A 14,937-nucleotide genomic window follows, 5' to 3' on the forward strand; every position below is an offset into this window, starting at 1 on the left:
TTCTCTGCATGACACACATTTTAAAATATAGCACTATGTATGTAAATGAGATTTTGGCCCCAATCCTGGAAACACGAACAAATAATCCCTTGCAGTTCAGTGGGACTAATTGTGCATAAAATTAGACACATACATGACTGTTTTCAGGATTAGAGCTTTTATTTGCTGCTTTTGCCTAGAATTACTACTCCGGCCCTTGAAAAAATTGGTGAAAGTTGTGGGTAACTTGTCAACTACTGAAGAAATAATGAGTTTACCCAGTTTTCTGGGAGAAGGGTACTTTTGCTTATTGTGTAAACTGTTTTTTCCAGAGAAAACTGTTGATACATCTAACTTGCTTTGGAACTCGTGACACCAGAAATGTGTAGGAAAATTTTGGAAAATCATGAGATTTCGATATGAATCTTCACAACTGTAACTTTCATTTCTTTTGGGTGGAAAAACCACATCCTAACTTTTCAGCCCAGAGGAGAGAAGAGTTGGGGATAGTTACAGTGAAGGATGAATGCGGGAAGCTCAATTTTAGGTGCCTTTTTCACTAACTCAGAGCGCATATTTTTAAATGTAAACTTGTGCTGTTTAGCTGACTGAGTTAAATGCATGTCTGTGTTCACTGTGCAGTAGCAGCAGTAGTCTTCAGATCTCACACTGGACTGTGTTTTATAGACGCTGTAAGATAGCCAAACAGTGCAGTCAAATTTACAGGACATAAATGAGCATTACCATGAGAGATTGGTGTGGGGAAATCAAAATAGAACAAGTATACTTCACCTTTTGAGCCTCAATAATTTCCTTTCCCAAGCTTATTGCATAACAAATCTGGAAAAAAAAAGAAAAAAATGTAAGTGGACTTTAAAAGTCTATGCTAAGTTTTACTAAAAACTAACTTGTATGAAGCATCATCAATGAAAATTCATCATCTCTGAGACCGTTCATATAGCAAGAGCATCTCCCTTTTTTAAAAAAATCCTGTTATCATAGAAATGGATATCTAAATCTGTCTGGTTTCAGAGTAGCAGCCGTGTTAGTCTGTATCCACAAAAAGAACAGGAGGACTTGTGGCACCTTAGAGACTAACAAATTTATTTGAGCATAAGCTTTCGTGAGCTACAGCTCACGTCTGTTTTACAAAAGTAGGGTCTGCTCCAATGCTTACTGAAGTCAATGGAAAGAATAGTGGCTTCAATGGACCCTTAGTGACCCAAAGCATTATGACACTCAGCTTTTAGATGCTTGGAAAATCAAGAAACAACACTAAGCTCCACAAAGCCTGAGTCAGGCACCTAGACTCCCTGTACAAAGAATGGGGAGAGACAGGTGTCTAAGAATGTGATCCACAAAAAGCCAGCATGCTAGGCAGGGAGCCACCTAAGAGGGGTGCATCCTAAGAACTACTCTCTCATGAAGCTAGACACCTAATTCCGGGCTGCAGGGAGGTGCCTCGCTCCGCTTGCAGTTCACAAACAGGAACCTGCTGCTTGGAATCAGGCACTTAACTTGCTTGCTGGGAGAAGGAATTACGCACTGCCTCACTCTGCACAAAACAGCTGGAGGATGTGGTGGTGGTGATATACACCTCACAACTTCCAGCCCAATGGTTAGAGCACTCACATAGGATGAGGGAGACCCAAGTTCAATCAGCCGTGCCCCCCTGCCCCAAGGCAGATGGGGAGAGAATTTGATTGAAGAGGATCTCTCACCAGAGCTCTAACTACTGAGCTGTGGGCTATTCTGATGTGGGCTCCCTCAATTTCTCCTGTCGAAGCTGTTCCATTTTGGATAAATACTTAGTCATTGGGCAAGAGAGAATGATGCTGTAGTTCAGTGGTTAGGATACCTACCTGGGAGGTGGGAGACTAAGCTCCAGTCTCTCTGCTTCCATGACTCTAATTATTCATACACAGTTGAACAGCTTCAACAGGAGAGTGAGAGAAACACCCACATCAGCATGAAATCGGGAGGCAGGTGCCTAACTTAGGTGGATCAGGGCCTTAGTTACTAATGAAAAAGCTCTTCCACATCAGTAGTGGTCTTAAGAATGCAGAACAAAATGGTGGACTTGTCCCTCCCATCTTTATCTACTTGTTTTTGCACAGCCTTCTGTTATCTCATGTGCAGCTGTATCCATTAGTATCAAACCAGAGACATATTCTGCATTGTCTTCTCTAAGTTGTTGTAAAGTCTGGGAAATTAGGAAATGAGTTAACACTCCCACGATCCCACAATTCATCTTTCCTTAAAGGTAGTTAGAGAGAAAATATGGGTGAGGTAAGATCTTCTATTGGACTAGTTCTGGTTCAAGAGAGAGACAAGCTTTTGAGCCACACAGTGCTCTTCACGTCTTGAATGGTCCCTTAGAATGTGTGTTAATTACTTATGCTAAACAATCTGTTCCACCTTGCATTTAGCTGTCGCACTGGGAGTACCTTTCCCAGACCTGAAGAAGAGTTCTGTGTAGCTTGAAAGCTTGTCTCTCTCACCAATACATATTGATCCAATAAAAGAGATTACCTCATGCAACTTCTCTCTCTAATAGCCTGGAACTGACACAGCTCCAACTATACTGCATACAACAACTTATATGTAACGATCACAACACAGGAGACAACCTTGCTTTTGCCAGCATTGGTGCTGGACACTGACTCCTAAGGCCCTAGATCAGGGGTGGGCAAACTTTTTGGCCCAAGGGCCACATTGGGGTTGCAAAACTGCACAGAGGGCTGGGTAGGGAAGGCTGTGCTTCCCCAAACAGCCTGGCCCCTGTCCCCTGACTACCCCACCCCCTATCCAACTGTGCCCCGCCCCCTTACCATGCCACTCAGAGGGCCAGAGCGTGGGTGGCGCAGCGAGCTGAGGCTGCGGGGGAGGGGCAAGCCTCCCCAGCTGGGAGCTCAAGGGCCAGGCAGGACAGGCCCGCAGGCCATAGTTTGCCCACCTCTGCCCCAGACAGTAGCATCAGCATTCACACAAGTTCCTTTCTTTTTATGTGCCTGGACTTATGCTATCACATTTCCCTCAATCATTAGATTAAGAATAAAGGAATCCAGCTGACTCTGTTTCTGTAACATTCCCCCTATAGGAGGCTCCTTAAAGGCAGACAGACACTAGGATTAATTTTTTTTAAAAACGGCATAAAAATACAATATAAAACAATCACAAGACCTTTTCGCCTTCTGTGTTGCTCTCAAAAATATTAGCGCTCATGGATTCTTCCCCCAGAGACTCAGTGACATGGACCACAAAACCAATCAGTCTCTTGTTATCCTGATGGGCAGCAAACTGCGTCACACTGGCAAGTTCAAACTGGAAAAGCACATTAGAGAACTTTAAGGTCAACTAGGTTGGCCGACTGATCCTCTCTGGGATTAAGTGTTATCAGTGCAGAGGGAAACAATCAAAGATGTTGCAGTTATTTAAACTTTACTATCAACATGAAGAATTACTTACAGTTGTTCGTGTAACTTGGGTTTGAGGATCTATTAACCTGCAATTATAAGAAGTTTTAAGTAAGAATACTGAGCACTTCTGTAGTGACTTCGGCCATATAGCTTAAACCTTTTACAAAAGAAAGAGGATCATTATACCTATTTAACATGGGGAAACTGAGGCACACACTTGAATTGATTTGCCTAAAGTCTTGCAGTAGGTCAGTGTCAAAGCCAGGAATGGAATTCAGCTCCCCTGACTCCCAACCCAGTGCCCTTTGTCCTGGACCATGCTGCCTTTCTGATGGCATAGGAAACTTGGACAGCCTATGTGCCATGAACTAGTACTAGACAGGTTTGTACTTGTACATTAATAAAAACACCCAAAATAAAGTTTTTTTTTCTCCAAGAGAGAGTGAGAGAGAGACCTGACTTATGCACTGGCTGTCCTAGCTGAAAGTTTTGATGGGGAGGCAGCTTTGACACTTATTTTAAAGCAACAGAAACCGGACAAGTGATCTATTTTGCAGTATTGTGTTTCAAATTCAAAGTGAAGTAGGAGTGTCTGCACAGAGGCGATCTTTCTAGACCTCTCTGATAGTGTTCTTGAAGTAACATGCAGCCTTGCTGCATCCTGAAAGCTTGGATGGGATGATTTCTAACTTGAGAGAGACAAGAAAGGACCCACTTTAATGTGAGTTGGAGTCCTCCACAAAAGCAAGTCCCCAGAGCTGGGGCCCACTGAGGTAAGGAAAAAAACCCAATTTCAAACTTTTAGATAATACTGGAGCAATTTTTGGATTTGTTTATTGCTAGAACTTACACTCTCGCTCTAAACAGATCTGAGTGGTGGGCCCAGTCATTGGTCCATTTCAAAAGGCAATGGTTACAGTGTGGATGCTATAACCCCCTCCACTGTAGTGACACAATTAGCTTTATCATGAAAAAAAAATGCCTGTAAGAGTTGGGCTTTTCCCCGTTCAAACTTTTGCTGTTCTGTCGGTAGAGATCCATATGTGCAAATCTCCTACTCTTTGGGGAAACAGAGGTGGTGTATTTAGAAACAGCTGTCGCCTGTAGATACCTCAAATGGAAAACAGAACAGTAGGGCTAAGAGTGTGTTAAGAATTTTACTCTACCTGAGACTCTTGGTGGTGACCATTAGATGGGATTCAGTTGTACGGAAGATGTTATGGATGGCACGAGCAGCCAACACTTGCCTCATAGCTTCATAAATCACCTCATTTGTATCATCTGATTGAACAGCCATAGATCCTAAAAACCGAACTACAAACATCTGCTGCAAGAGTGAATCTGGAAAACAAAGGAATGGTCTCCTGTTCTACATTCATTCATGCCCATGTTCAGAGTTATCTAATATTTAATTTTACTATCAGAACTGTTCTGAAAAACTATCGTCAATTACCAGGTCCTAACTTGGGATAACTAACTGCCTTTCACATCATTTCCTCTTCAATCATATTCCCTGTTAGCCAGGTTTTAGTCTGACCCAGCTTTACCAAATGCTTGGATTGTGTACAAGTGTAACAAATTAGAATTGCAGCAAATATATATTGAAAATTTTGTAACCGATTAATTTTTCATTCAAGTTTTTTCTTTTTGACTTGCCCTAATAATACACTTGGTCTTTCTCTCACTGCTGCTCCAACTCTGGGATGGTTGATTATTATTAGGTAGTTGGACTGACTGTACAATTTTTTAAAAAATGATAAGTGAAGAATAATTTTGCATACAGCCTCATCTTAAATCAAGCTAATCCCTGGGTCTAATCCTCATGTGATAATATTTCTGTTTTCGAATTTGTTCTATTCTTGATGGTTTGTTCTGTGGGGTGGCAGGAAAGACAGCATGGTGATTTCTCCTTTCTCTGTGGTCCTCAGACTTTAATGGCTGCTTTCCTGTTCTAATGAGGCCCTAGTAAGCCTTCCTTGATTACTGCATACTAAGCTAAGTGCCCATCTCCAGCACAAGGTCTTATTTACTATTTGTATTATACAGCAGCACCCAGAACTGTAGGGCCCTACCAAATGCATGGTCCATTTTGGTCAGCTGCACAGTCGTAGGATTTTAAAATTACTCAGTTTCATGGTTTCAGATGTTTACACCTGAAATGTCACGGTGTTGTAACTGTGAGGGTCCTGACCCAAAAGGGGGGTCATTGGGAGGGGTTGCAAAGCTGTTGTAAGGGATTGCTACCCTTGCTTCTGCGCTTCCTTCAGACTTGGGCTCTAAAGGCAGCAGCCATGGAGCTTGCTGCAGGCAGCAGAGGTACCCAGAGGTGGATCTGATCTCCTCCCCTCCCCCAACAGTGGCTGTACAGGAGAAGAGGAAGCTCTGTCTCTCCCCACCCCTGCTGGGACTAGCCGCTGGAGTCTGGTGCATGATAGGAGCCCCCAGCTGGAGTATCCCCAGCCCTACCACTTTTCCCCCCTCCAACATCTAGATTTCACAGAGGAGATCTGATTTCACGGTCCTTGATGTGTTTTTCATGGCCATGATTTGGGTAGAGCCTTACCCATAAGCCTCAGTCGGGATCAAGGCCCCCTTATATTAGGTCAGCATTTCTCAAACTGGGGGTGCCAATCCAAAAGGGGGTCACAATACTATTGTGGGTGGGGGAGTTGTGAGAACAGCAACGTCTGGTTAGGCGCCCAGCACTGGTCTGAAAAACCAGCTGTAAAACCGTTAATAACACTAGACATACGCTTGTGACTATTGCCCCACTATAATGAGCCAAAAAAGTGTTTACCTTCCTCATCATTCTTGTTGTCTTCAGATTCTCCAAATGGGTTTGTGCGCCTGAAAAATATTTTTAAGAAAATCTAATCACACACGTGTGCTCAGAACAGCAGATCAGCCGTATTGGTTTGAATGACCATACACAAATGTTGTAAAGGGAATAGCTCTTTCCTCGCAAACCGTTTGGTCAAATATGTCGAACGTTAGCTGGCTGTACCTGCCACCTCTGTTTTGATCCAGGAATTCAGTTGCAGGAAGTACCATGTCAAACTGAATCGGTGTTCCAGGTGCAATTAACTCTGTGCAGTTGGGTTTAGTGGACAGTTCTTTAGGGATGATCTTGTCACTCTCCATCTCCATATTCTTCACATTCTGGCTACAATGAAAATGGAGAAAGGTTTTGAATGAAAATGTCATGTCATAATGTTGGAAAGAAGGCAGGTTTACACCAAATCTCAGTGTTCATTGCCCCACAATAAGCAAACTGCCATATTAAAACGTCACTGAGGCTACAAACTGAATTTCTCTTCCTCTTCATAAATAAAATCACTTACTAATGAGAAGAAATATTGCTACATCCGAAAGGAAGGGCAATAAATTCCAAATGAGCTGCTCTTGGTTACACATTACCACAGTGAATGATGTGCGCACTACTGCCCTCTACTGGTTATAATCAGCACTGTGCAAGTGTATCAGCTCAAATAGTGACAGGTTTCAGAGTAACAGCCGTGTTAGTCTGTATTCGCAAAAAGAAAAGGAGGACTTGTGGCACCTTAGAGACTAACCAATTTATTTGAGCATGAGCTTTCGTGAGCTACAGCTCACTTCATCGGATGCATACCATGGAAACTGCAGTAGACATTATATACACACAGAGATCATGAAACAATACCTCCTCCCACCCCACTGTCCTGCTGGTAATAGCTTATCTAAAGTGATCATCAAGTTGGGCCATTTCCAGCACAAATCCAGGTTTTCTCACCCTCCGCCCCCCCCCCCCCCCCACACACACACAAACTCACTCTCCTGCTGGTAATAGCCCATCCAAAGTGACCACTCTCTTCACAATGTGCATGATAATCAAGGTGGGCCATTTCCTGCACAAATCCAGGTTCTCTCCCCCCTCACCCCCCTCCAAAAACCACACACACAAACTCACTCTCCTGCTGGTAATAGCTCATCCAAAGTGACCACTCTCCCTACAATGTGCATGGTAATCAAGGTGGGCCATGTCCAGCACAAATCCAGGCTTTCTCACCCCCCCCCCTTTTTTCCCCGGGGACACACACACAAGCTCACTCTCCTGCTGGCAATAGCTCATCCAAACTGACCACTCTCCAAGTTTAAATCCAAGTTTAACCAGAACGTCTGGGGGGGGGGGGAGGGGGGAGTAGGAAAAAACAAGGGGAAATAGGCTACCTTGCATAATGACTTAGCCACTCCCAGTCTCTATTTAAGCCTAAATTAATAGTATCCAATTTGCAAATGAATTCCAATTCAGCAGTTTCTCGCTGGAGTCTAGATTTGAAGTTTTTTTGTTTTAAGATAGCGACCTTCATGTCTGTGATTGCGTGACCAGAGAGATTGAAGTGTTCTCCGACTGGTTTATGAATGTTATAATTCTTGACATCTGATTTGTGTCCATTTATTCTTTTACGTAGAGACTGTCCAGTTTAACCAATGTAAATGGCAGAGGGGCATTGCTGGCACATGATGGCATATATCACATTGGTGGATGTGCAGGTGAACGAGCCTCTGATAGTGTGGCTGATATTAGGCCCTGTGATGGTGTCCCCTGAATAGATATGTGGGCACAGTTGGCAACGGGCTTTGTTGCAAGGATAAGTTCCTGGGTTAGTGGTTCTGTTGTGTGGTATGTGGTTGTTGGTGAGTATTTGCTTCAGGTTGTGGGGCTGTCTGTAGGCAAGGACTGGCCTGTCTCCCAAGATTTGTGAGAGTGTTGGGTCATCCTTTAGGATAGGTTGTAGATCCTTAATAATGCGTTGGAGGGGTTTTAGTTGGGGGCTGAAGGTGACGGCTAGTGGCGTTCTGTTATTTTCTTTGTTAGGCCTGTCCTGTAGTAGGAGACTTCTGGGAACTCTTCTAGCTCTATCAATCTGTTTCTTCACTTCCGCAGGTGGGTATTGTAGTTGTAAGAAAGCTTGACAGAGATCTTGTAGGTGTTTGTCTCTGTCTGAGGGGTTGGAGCAAATGCAGTTGTATCGCAGAGCTTGGCTGTAGACGATGGATCGTGTGGTGTGGTCAGGGTGAAAGCTGGAGGCATGTAGGTAGGAATAGTGGTCAGTAGGTTTCCGGTATAGGGTGGTGTTTATGTGACCATTGTTTATTAGCACTGTAGTGTCCAGGAAGTGGATCTCTTGTGTGGACTGGACCAGGCTGAGGTTGATGGTGGGATGGAAGTTGTTGAAATCATGGTGGAATTCCTCAAGGGCTTCTTTTCCATGGGTCCAGATGATGAAGATGTCATCAATATAGCGCAAGTAGAGTAGGGGCTTTAGGGGACGAGAGCTGAGGAAGCGTTGTTCTAAATCAGCCATAAAAATGTTGGCATACTGTGGGGCCATGCGGGTACCCATAGCAGTGCCTCTGATCTGAAGGTATACATTGTCCCCAAATGTAAAATTTGGAATGTAAAATGCGGAAGTGAAGAAACAGATTGATAGAGCCAGAAGAGTTCCCAGAAGTCATGGCCCACCTTGATTACCATGCGCATTGTAGGGAGAGTGGTCACTTTGGATGAGCTATTACCAGCAGGAGAGTGAGTTTGTGTGTGTATGGGGGTGGGGGGGTGAGAAAACCTGGATTTGTGCAGGAAATGGCCCACCTTGATTATCATGCACATTGTGAAGAGAGTTGTCACTTTGGATGGGCTATTATCAGCAGGAGAGTGAGTTTGTGTGTGTGGGGGGGTGGAGGGTGAGAAAACCTGGATTTGTGCTGGAAATAGCCCAACTTGATGATCACTTTAGATAAGCTATTACCAGCAGGACAGTGGGGTGGGAGGAGGTATTGTTTCATGATCTCTGTGTGTATATAATGTCTACTGCAGTTTCCACGGTATGCATCCGATGAAGTGACCTGTAGCTCACGAAAGCTCATGCTCAAATAAATTGGTTAGTCTCTAAGGTGCCACAAGTACTCCTTTTCTTTTAGCTCAAATAGTAGAGACCTGTGTTTATTGAGCAGAGAGGATCTAAGCTGCCTATCTGTGAAGTCCCGAATGGCAAGGGAATGGACATAATGACAACCACCAAAGTTCCTAGATGGTCACAGGTTTGGTACAATACTCAGGAGCAAACTGTGTGTTTTATGTAACATTCGTCCCTGTTCTTCCTCCCAAAGTTCCTCAGAGTGTGAAACTGCTTTTGAATTTCCTGCAACTGTAGAAATCTCCTACCAATATTTCTGCCTATTTATTTGGATAGCAGAATCTTGATTAGTTTCAATCCTGCAAGATTTTCTGTTTGTACACAATAACGCAGAGCTGACTCTCTGCAACCCAACTAATATTTTTCCTCCATGTAACAATATTCAATGTAGGTATTTTCCCTGGTTATTCATTATCAAATCATCCAGGGTATCATAAAACCCCGACCAAAGTAAAATTCCCACCTCCTGAGTGAAATGGGAAAGCAAGCATGCAGCGTAGTTGTAGCCGTGTCGGTCCCAGGATATGAGAGAGACAAGGTGAGTGAGGTAATAGCTTTTATTGGACCAACTTCTGTTGGTGAGAGAGACAAGCTTTCGAGCCACAGATATTCCTTACCCACCTTCTCTTTCTCATTTGACTGGCACTCCCTATGGCTTGTGGGAGCCTATGAGGTCCCTAAGGAGTCACAGTAAACTGGGAAGGACTAGTTTTTAGCTGGAGGTCAGTATGGAGTGAGAAAAGATGAAACCTTTGAAGGGTTAGAGATTAGATATGCACAAGTCAGTAAGAAATACATATGCTGTAAAAAAATCCTGGCAGAACTGTCTACAAAACTCATACAGAAGTTTTTACCTACTAAAGTTTGATAGAGACACTCAACTCTAATTTGCTCTACTTTATTTAGTGCTCTGCTTTTAGGGTCATACATTCAGAGCATGAATATAGTCAGTCTCTGGAGCTGGCTTTGGACCCCAGTCACAGAGACTGAGGAGTTCTTGCTGGTCAGGCTGGATTTCTCAAGAAAAGAGGGGAGAAAAGTTAAATGGAAAACATTTGTTTTTTAAATCCAGGAGCGCATAGCTTCATTATTAACCTCTATTTGGGGATAGAGGGTTTAATAACTGACTTGAATGAGTCCAGGAGATCAGACCCAGCGAAGACTGCTCCTTGTGCTAGTTTCAGAGTACAGACAGGAATAGGGCAGGGCAGTTTTCATCAAAAACCTTATTTTTAATTTGCATGGTGACCGCACTCGGGGCCCCCAATTAGCAATCAGGACCCATTGTGCTGAGCACTATACAAGCCTATAACAAAATGGTCCCTGGCCCAAAGAGTTTACAATCTAAATACTGTGTGTGCTTCATAAAAAAATGAATAAGAGAAACCCCACCTGTATGTTAAAATTGGAAGTGGCTGGGGCCTTAATCCTGCAAGCTGGACTGCATGCAGCAGAGCCCTGAACTCAGATGGGATCCCATTGCCTTCACTGGGATTCCACACAGGCACAGGGGTCTGCTGGGATGGACAGAGTTGCAGGGTCTGGGCTTCCCACAACTCTCTTGCCCTGTAAGCAGAGTCTGACTGACCGCACAACAGCAAAAATCACTCCTACAGAAAAGCGAAAGCATTACCTGGGACGCAAACTTTCATGTTTTTTTCCGAAGCTTGTGATGGGGGTCACTGCCTGAAGGGCCGTCTGATTTAACTTGATTGCAACAGCCTACAAAACAAAAAGACATTTCACCCTTCCAGAAATGCTATGGGTCCTGGAAAGAACAGATGAAAACAAACAAGCTCTCACCTCTGGATTGTCGGTGAGATAGATCTGCCTAGAGATGTTGTTGATTGCACATATCCACTGTAAGGAGAAAAGAAACTGAACACTCTAAACTATTTAGTGGATAAGAAAGTAAAAACGTTAACCAGGGAAATATTTTACCTCCTCATATTCTTTTTTACTTTCTGCTTGAAGGGTTATCCCCCTAAAACACAAATACATTAGATTCATGTTTTTCTTGGTATCATTGTTATATTACATGCCCTCACTCTCCCTGCCCACAGAGACAGTTTCAAGGGGGGAAGACTCAATAATCTCATAAATTCATCTTTAACTACTGCGATTCTATATACTAGATAAGGCTGTAAGAAAATCATAAGCCTTGATTTTGCTGGGGAAACCGCAACTTTTAAACACACACCACAACTTTCTATAGTTGCCGTGAATTTGAGTGGGGTTGCGACCCCGAGTGCCAGGTTGCAATACCACTCACTCAGCTTTGCGAGCTGCTGCGCAGGGTTGCAATGCCACTCAAACCTGGCCCAGCTGCACTTCCGTCATGCTGGCTTTGAGAGCAAGGCAGGACACATGGCGTCCCTTCTGTGCTGCTGCCCTGTTTGGGAAGGCAGGCTGCATAGCTTGGCAGAAGGTGCTGCAGCTTATTTGGGGGTAATTTGTTTTGTAGTACTTGAACTGATCGCACTGAAACCACAGCTTTAACAAGCCACGACTGCAACTTTCGCACCAAAAAAATCAGGACTCTGTTACAGCCTTAATCAGAGGGTTGTACTGGACTCCTAGCTCTGCACTCATGATAATGATACTCACAAGTACTTCAGCTAATGAAGCCTTAACAGCCCTCTGAGATAGGTAAGTCGGTATTATTCACATTTTGCACACAGAGAACTAAGCTATCATAAATCTACAGAGGCAGCCAGTGTCAGAGTTGGCATTATTCTGGAATACCTGACTCCAAAGTCCTACACTCAGGCTACTAAATTGTGCCTCTGAGTGTGCAGCCAGCAACCCCAGTTGTGTGAATACCCTATTCCTAAATGACACAACATTCATCCTTTATGCAATGTGGGCACTTGATTTTAAAAGTGCAAAAATACTCTTTCCTGTAGGTCAACGTTATGACGGCAATCCAGCTCAGTTAAAATGGCTGTCACTAGGGAACTGTTAACACAATGATTAGGCATTCTGAAACCCCATCTGGTACACCAGACATGATTGGCTGCTAACAGAAAACTTGTGACCCATACGATTTTCCTGTAGGAGTGGTGATCTGAAAGCAATATCGTCGGTCTTCACAGTCCACTGCCATTACAGAGCAGTTATCCAGGTCCTGAATCAGTCCTCCAGCTACTGCTCCCCTAGGCTGGCACATCAAGTTTCCACCTTGAGTGAAGAAATAGAGTCTGTCCCAGGTTGTAGTCACCAGGCCTGTTTTACTATAGGGAACACACAGTATTAAGACCAGTTAGCACAGTATTTCTAGTTAGAAATAACCCCCAATTCAATTCCTGGATCAGAAGCCCTCCCTCTGCCCAAACTCTGAGCAAGCCCTGCTGCAGATGCAGGGCTGATCCTTATTTTCAAACAAGGATCTTTGTAACTTGTAAACTAAATTTCAACAAATGTGTCAAAGACACCCATCCACAATGGAGAGACATCCCCAGGGCAAGCTGAAGGTTTAAGGAGCAGTTGGTTTTGAGTGATCCAAGTTTAAAATGAACAATCATGTGCAATACTTCCTAGCTGCGAACAGCAGAAGGTTTAGGGAGAACAACTGAGATGAGGCTGCATGGAATTTTATTGTACTCTATAAAAAAAAGATACAGTAGAACCTCAGAGTTATGAACACTTTGGGAATGGAGGTTGTTCATAACTCTGAACAAAATGTTATGGTTGTTCTTTCAAAAGTTGACAACTGAATATTGACTTAATAGCTTTGAAACTTTACTCTGCAGAAGTAAAATGCTGCTTTTAACCATCTTAATTTAAATGAAACAAGCACAGAAACATTTTCCTTACCGTATCAAATCTTTTTTTTAAAATTTTTTTCACTTAACACAGTACTGTATTTGCCCGGGTTTTTGTTTTTGTTTTTTAGTGTCTGCTGCTGCCTGATTGCAAACATCCAGTTCCAAATGAGGTGTGTGGTTGACCGGTCAGTTCATAACTCTGGTTTTCGTAACGCTGAGGTACTGCTGTACTTTTGAGTGATCAGGAGCAGCAGAAATTTCAGCACACATGGCTATACATTTTGAAAAGTTACACTTCTACTAGTAGAATCTTATATTGAAAGTACATCCTTCTATGGAGCCATTTACACAATCCTGTAATCCATCTCTTACACTGCTGTTGAACCGTAACATTTGTAATCCAGTTAACTATCAAAAACTGTTCAAATTAAATGCAAACTGACATTTAAGTTATTTCAAAGACACAATATTCAGGGCCCATCCACCTCTGCTGCTCTTCTATATACATAACTCCTGCTGAAGTCAATGGGAGGTTTAGTAAAAGGAACTCTGCAGGATTGAGCTCTAGTATGGTATATGCTCAACGCTATGGACCTGGTTTTTCTGTACAACTCCTGTCAGTGTAAAGGGAAATTTGTGGAAATCCAAAATCTAGCTCCTCCTTGTAAGCAGCATTGCATTTTCATTAGCCCATAAAAGAGGGAACATCCTGATCCCAGTCTCAGAGACTCCAACCCCAGCTGCAGAGCTCAAACCAACACGACGTTTTATTTTTAGACACTCAAATGCATGAATTCAGGCCTTGTAGGTGAATTGAGCTAGAGGGAAAACCAATTAGTCACAAAGGGGAAGACTTTCACAAGCCCCTAAAATGTCTTAGGCTCCTAAATCCCATTTTCTAAGGTGATTTAGGAACTGAAAGGTAACATTTTCAAAAGTGCCTAAATGATGTAGGAGTCTTAATTCCACTGACTTTCAATGAGACTTCGCCCTGAAATCACTTCGGCGCTTCTGAAAATTTTACTCAAAGAATCTTCATGGTAGAGATAATGCAGAAATCAGTTACCAGTCACAGACAAACAAGGCGGACTATCCTTCTTACTTTCTAAGATTAAGGTAGCCAGCCTTCTGAATAAGGTTTCTGTTGATTGTTGGTGAGGTGACATCAGAATCTGGGGTGTAAACAGACTCATTAACTGAAAGCAAGTCCTGCTGGGATACTCTCATGGCGTCAGCTTCAGCATCCAACTCTCCCTGTATGCTGGAAAAAATCAAAGCCGTTTTACTGTCAGTCAGTTAACCCAGGGACACATCTAACGTGTATCTAATCCTGCAAGAACAAAAATATTTATGTTAAATACATTGTATACTACTGTGGCACAGCTGGATTAAATGCACAAAAGGTGTTTACACGCTGTTCGCTGCTGGTTTGGAGTAGTGGAAAGAGAAAGTGGATTTTTACATGGATTTAACAGGAAAAATAGTTATAAGAATACACATGAAAGGATCTCTATGAGCACTTGGTCAATGAATACAGAAAGGAAGGAAGGAATGGAGAATGCGATGGCGATTAAGGAATTGCTCCCAGTAAATTAATCTGGGATTACAGAAACGAGATGCACCTGCTAAGGACACACTGATCGCTTGTGTAATACTTGTGTATCTGAAGAAGTGGTGTTTTACCCACAAAAGCTTATGCCCTAATAAATCTGATGCAGTCTTTAAGGTGCCACCAGACTCCTTGTTGTTTTGGTACAGGTAAGGCTGTGTTTTTAATTTGGTAGCGACAGTATCACCAAGTTCTTCACTTGGTGT

At 43.1% G+C, this 14,937-nt stretch overlaps 1 protein-coding gene across 8 annotated transcripts in view; it reads right to left on the reverse strand.

Annotated features, from left to right (window-relative positions):
• Positions 1-14,937, reverse strand: part of APPL2 (adaptor protein, phosphotyrosine interacting with PH domain and leucine zipper 2) — a 96,044-nt gene that overhangs the window by 39,826 nt on the left and 41,281 nt on the right. For 7 of the 8 annotated variants that reach the window (XM_073324198.1, XM_073324180.1, XM_073324213.1 and 4 more), the window contains 11 exons: positions 14,225-14,383; positions 12,400-12,588; positions 11,297-11,339; positions 11,159-11,215; positions 10,989-11,077; positions 6,403-6,561; positions 6,196-6,245; positions 4,565-4,739; positions 3,448-3,484; positions 3,163-3,303; positions 772-819 (listed from right to left, as the gene is read on the reverse strand). In XM_073324198.1, coding sequence (XP_073180299.1) covers positions 772-819; positions 3,163-3,303; positions 3,448-3,484; positions 4,565-4,739; positions 6,196-6,245; positions 6,403-6,561; positions 10,989-11,077; positions 11,159-11,215; positions 11,297-11,339; positions 12,400-12,588; positions 14,225-14,383 — 1,147 coding nt within the window. Of the gene's footprint in view, positions 1-138; positions 670-771; positions 820-3,162; positions 3,304-3,447; positions 3,485-4,564; positions 4,740-6,195; positions 6,246-6,402; positions 6,562-10,988; positions 11,078-11,158; positions 11,216-11,296; positions 11,340-12,399; positions 12,589-14,224; positions 14,384-14,937 lie in introns of those variants that run through there. The other variant, XM_073324204.1, reaches the window with a different exon arrangement.

The sequence above is a fragment of the Lepidochelys kempii genome, chromosome 1 (genome assembly GCF_965140265.1).
Source record: "Lepidochelys kempii isolate rLepKem1 chromosome 1, rLepKem1.hap2, whole genome shotgun sequence".
NCBI classification, from domain to species: Eukaryota; Metazoa; Chordata; order Testudines; family Cheloniidae; genus Lepidochelys; species Lepidochelys kempii.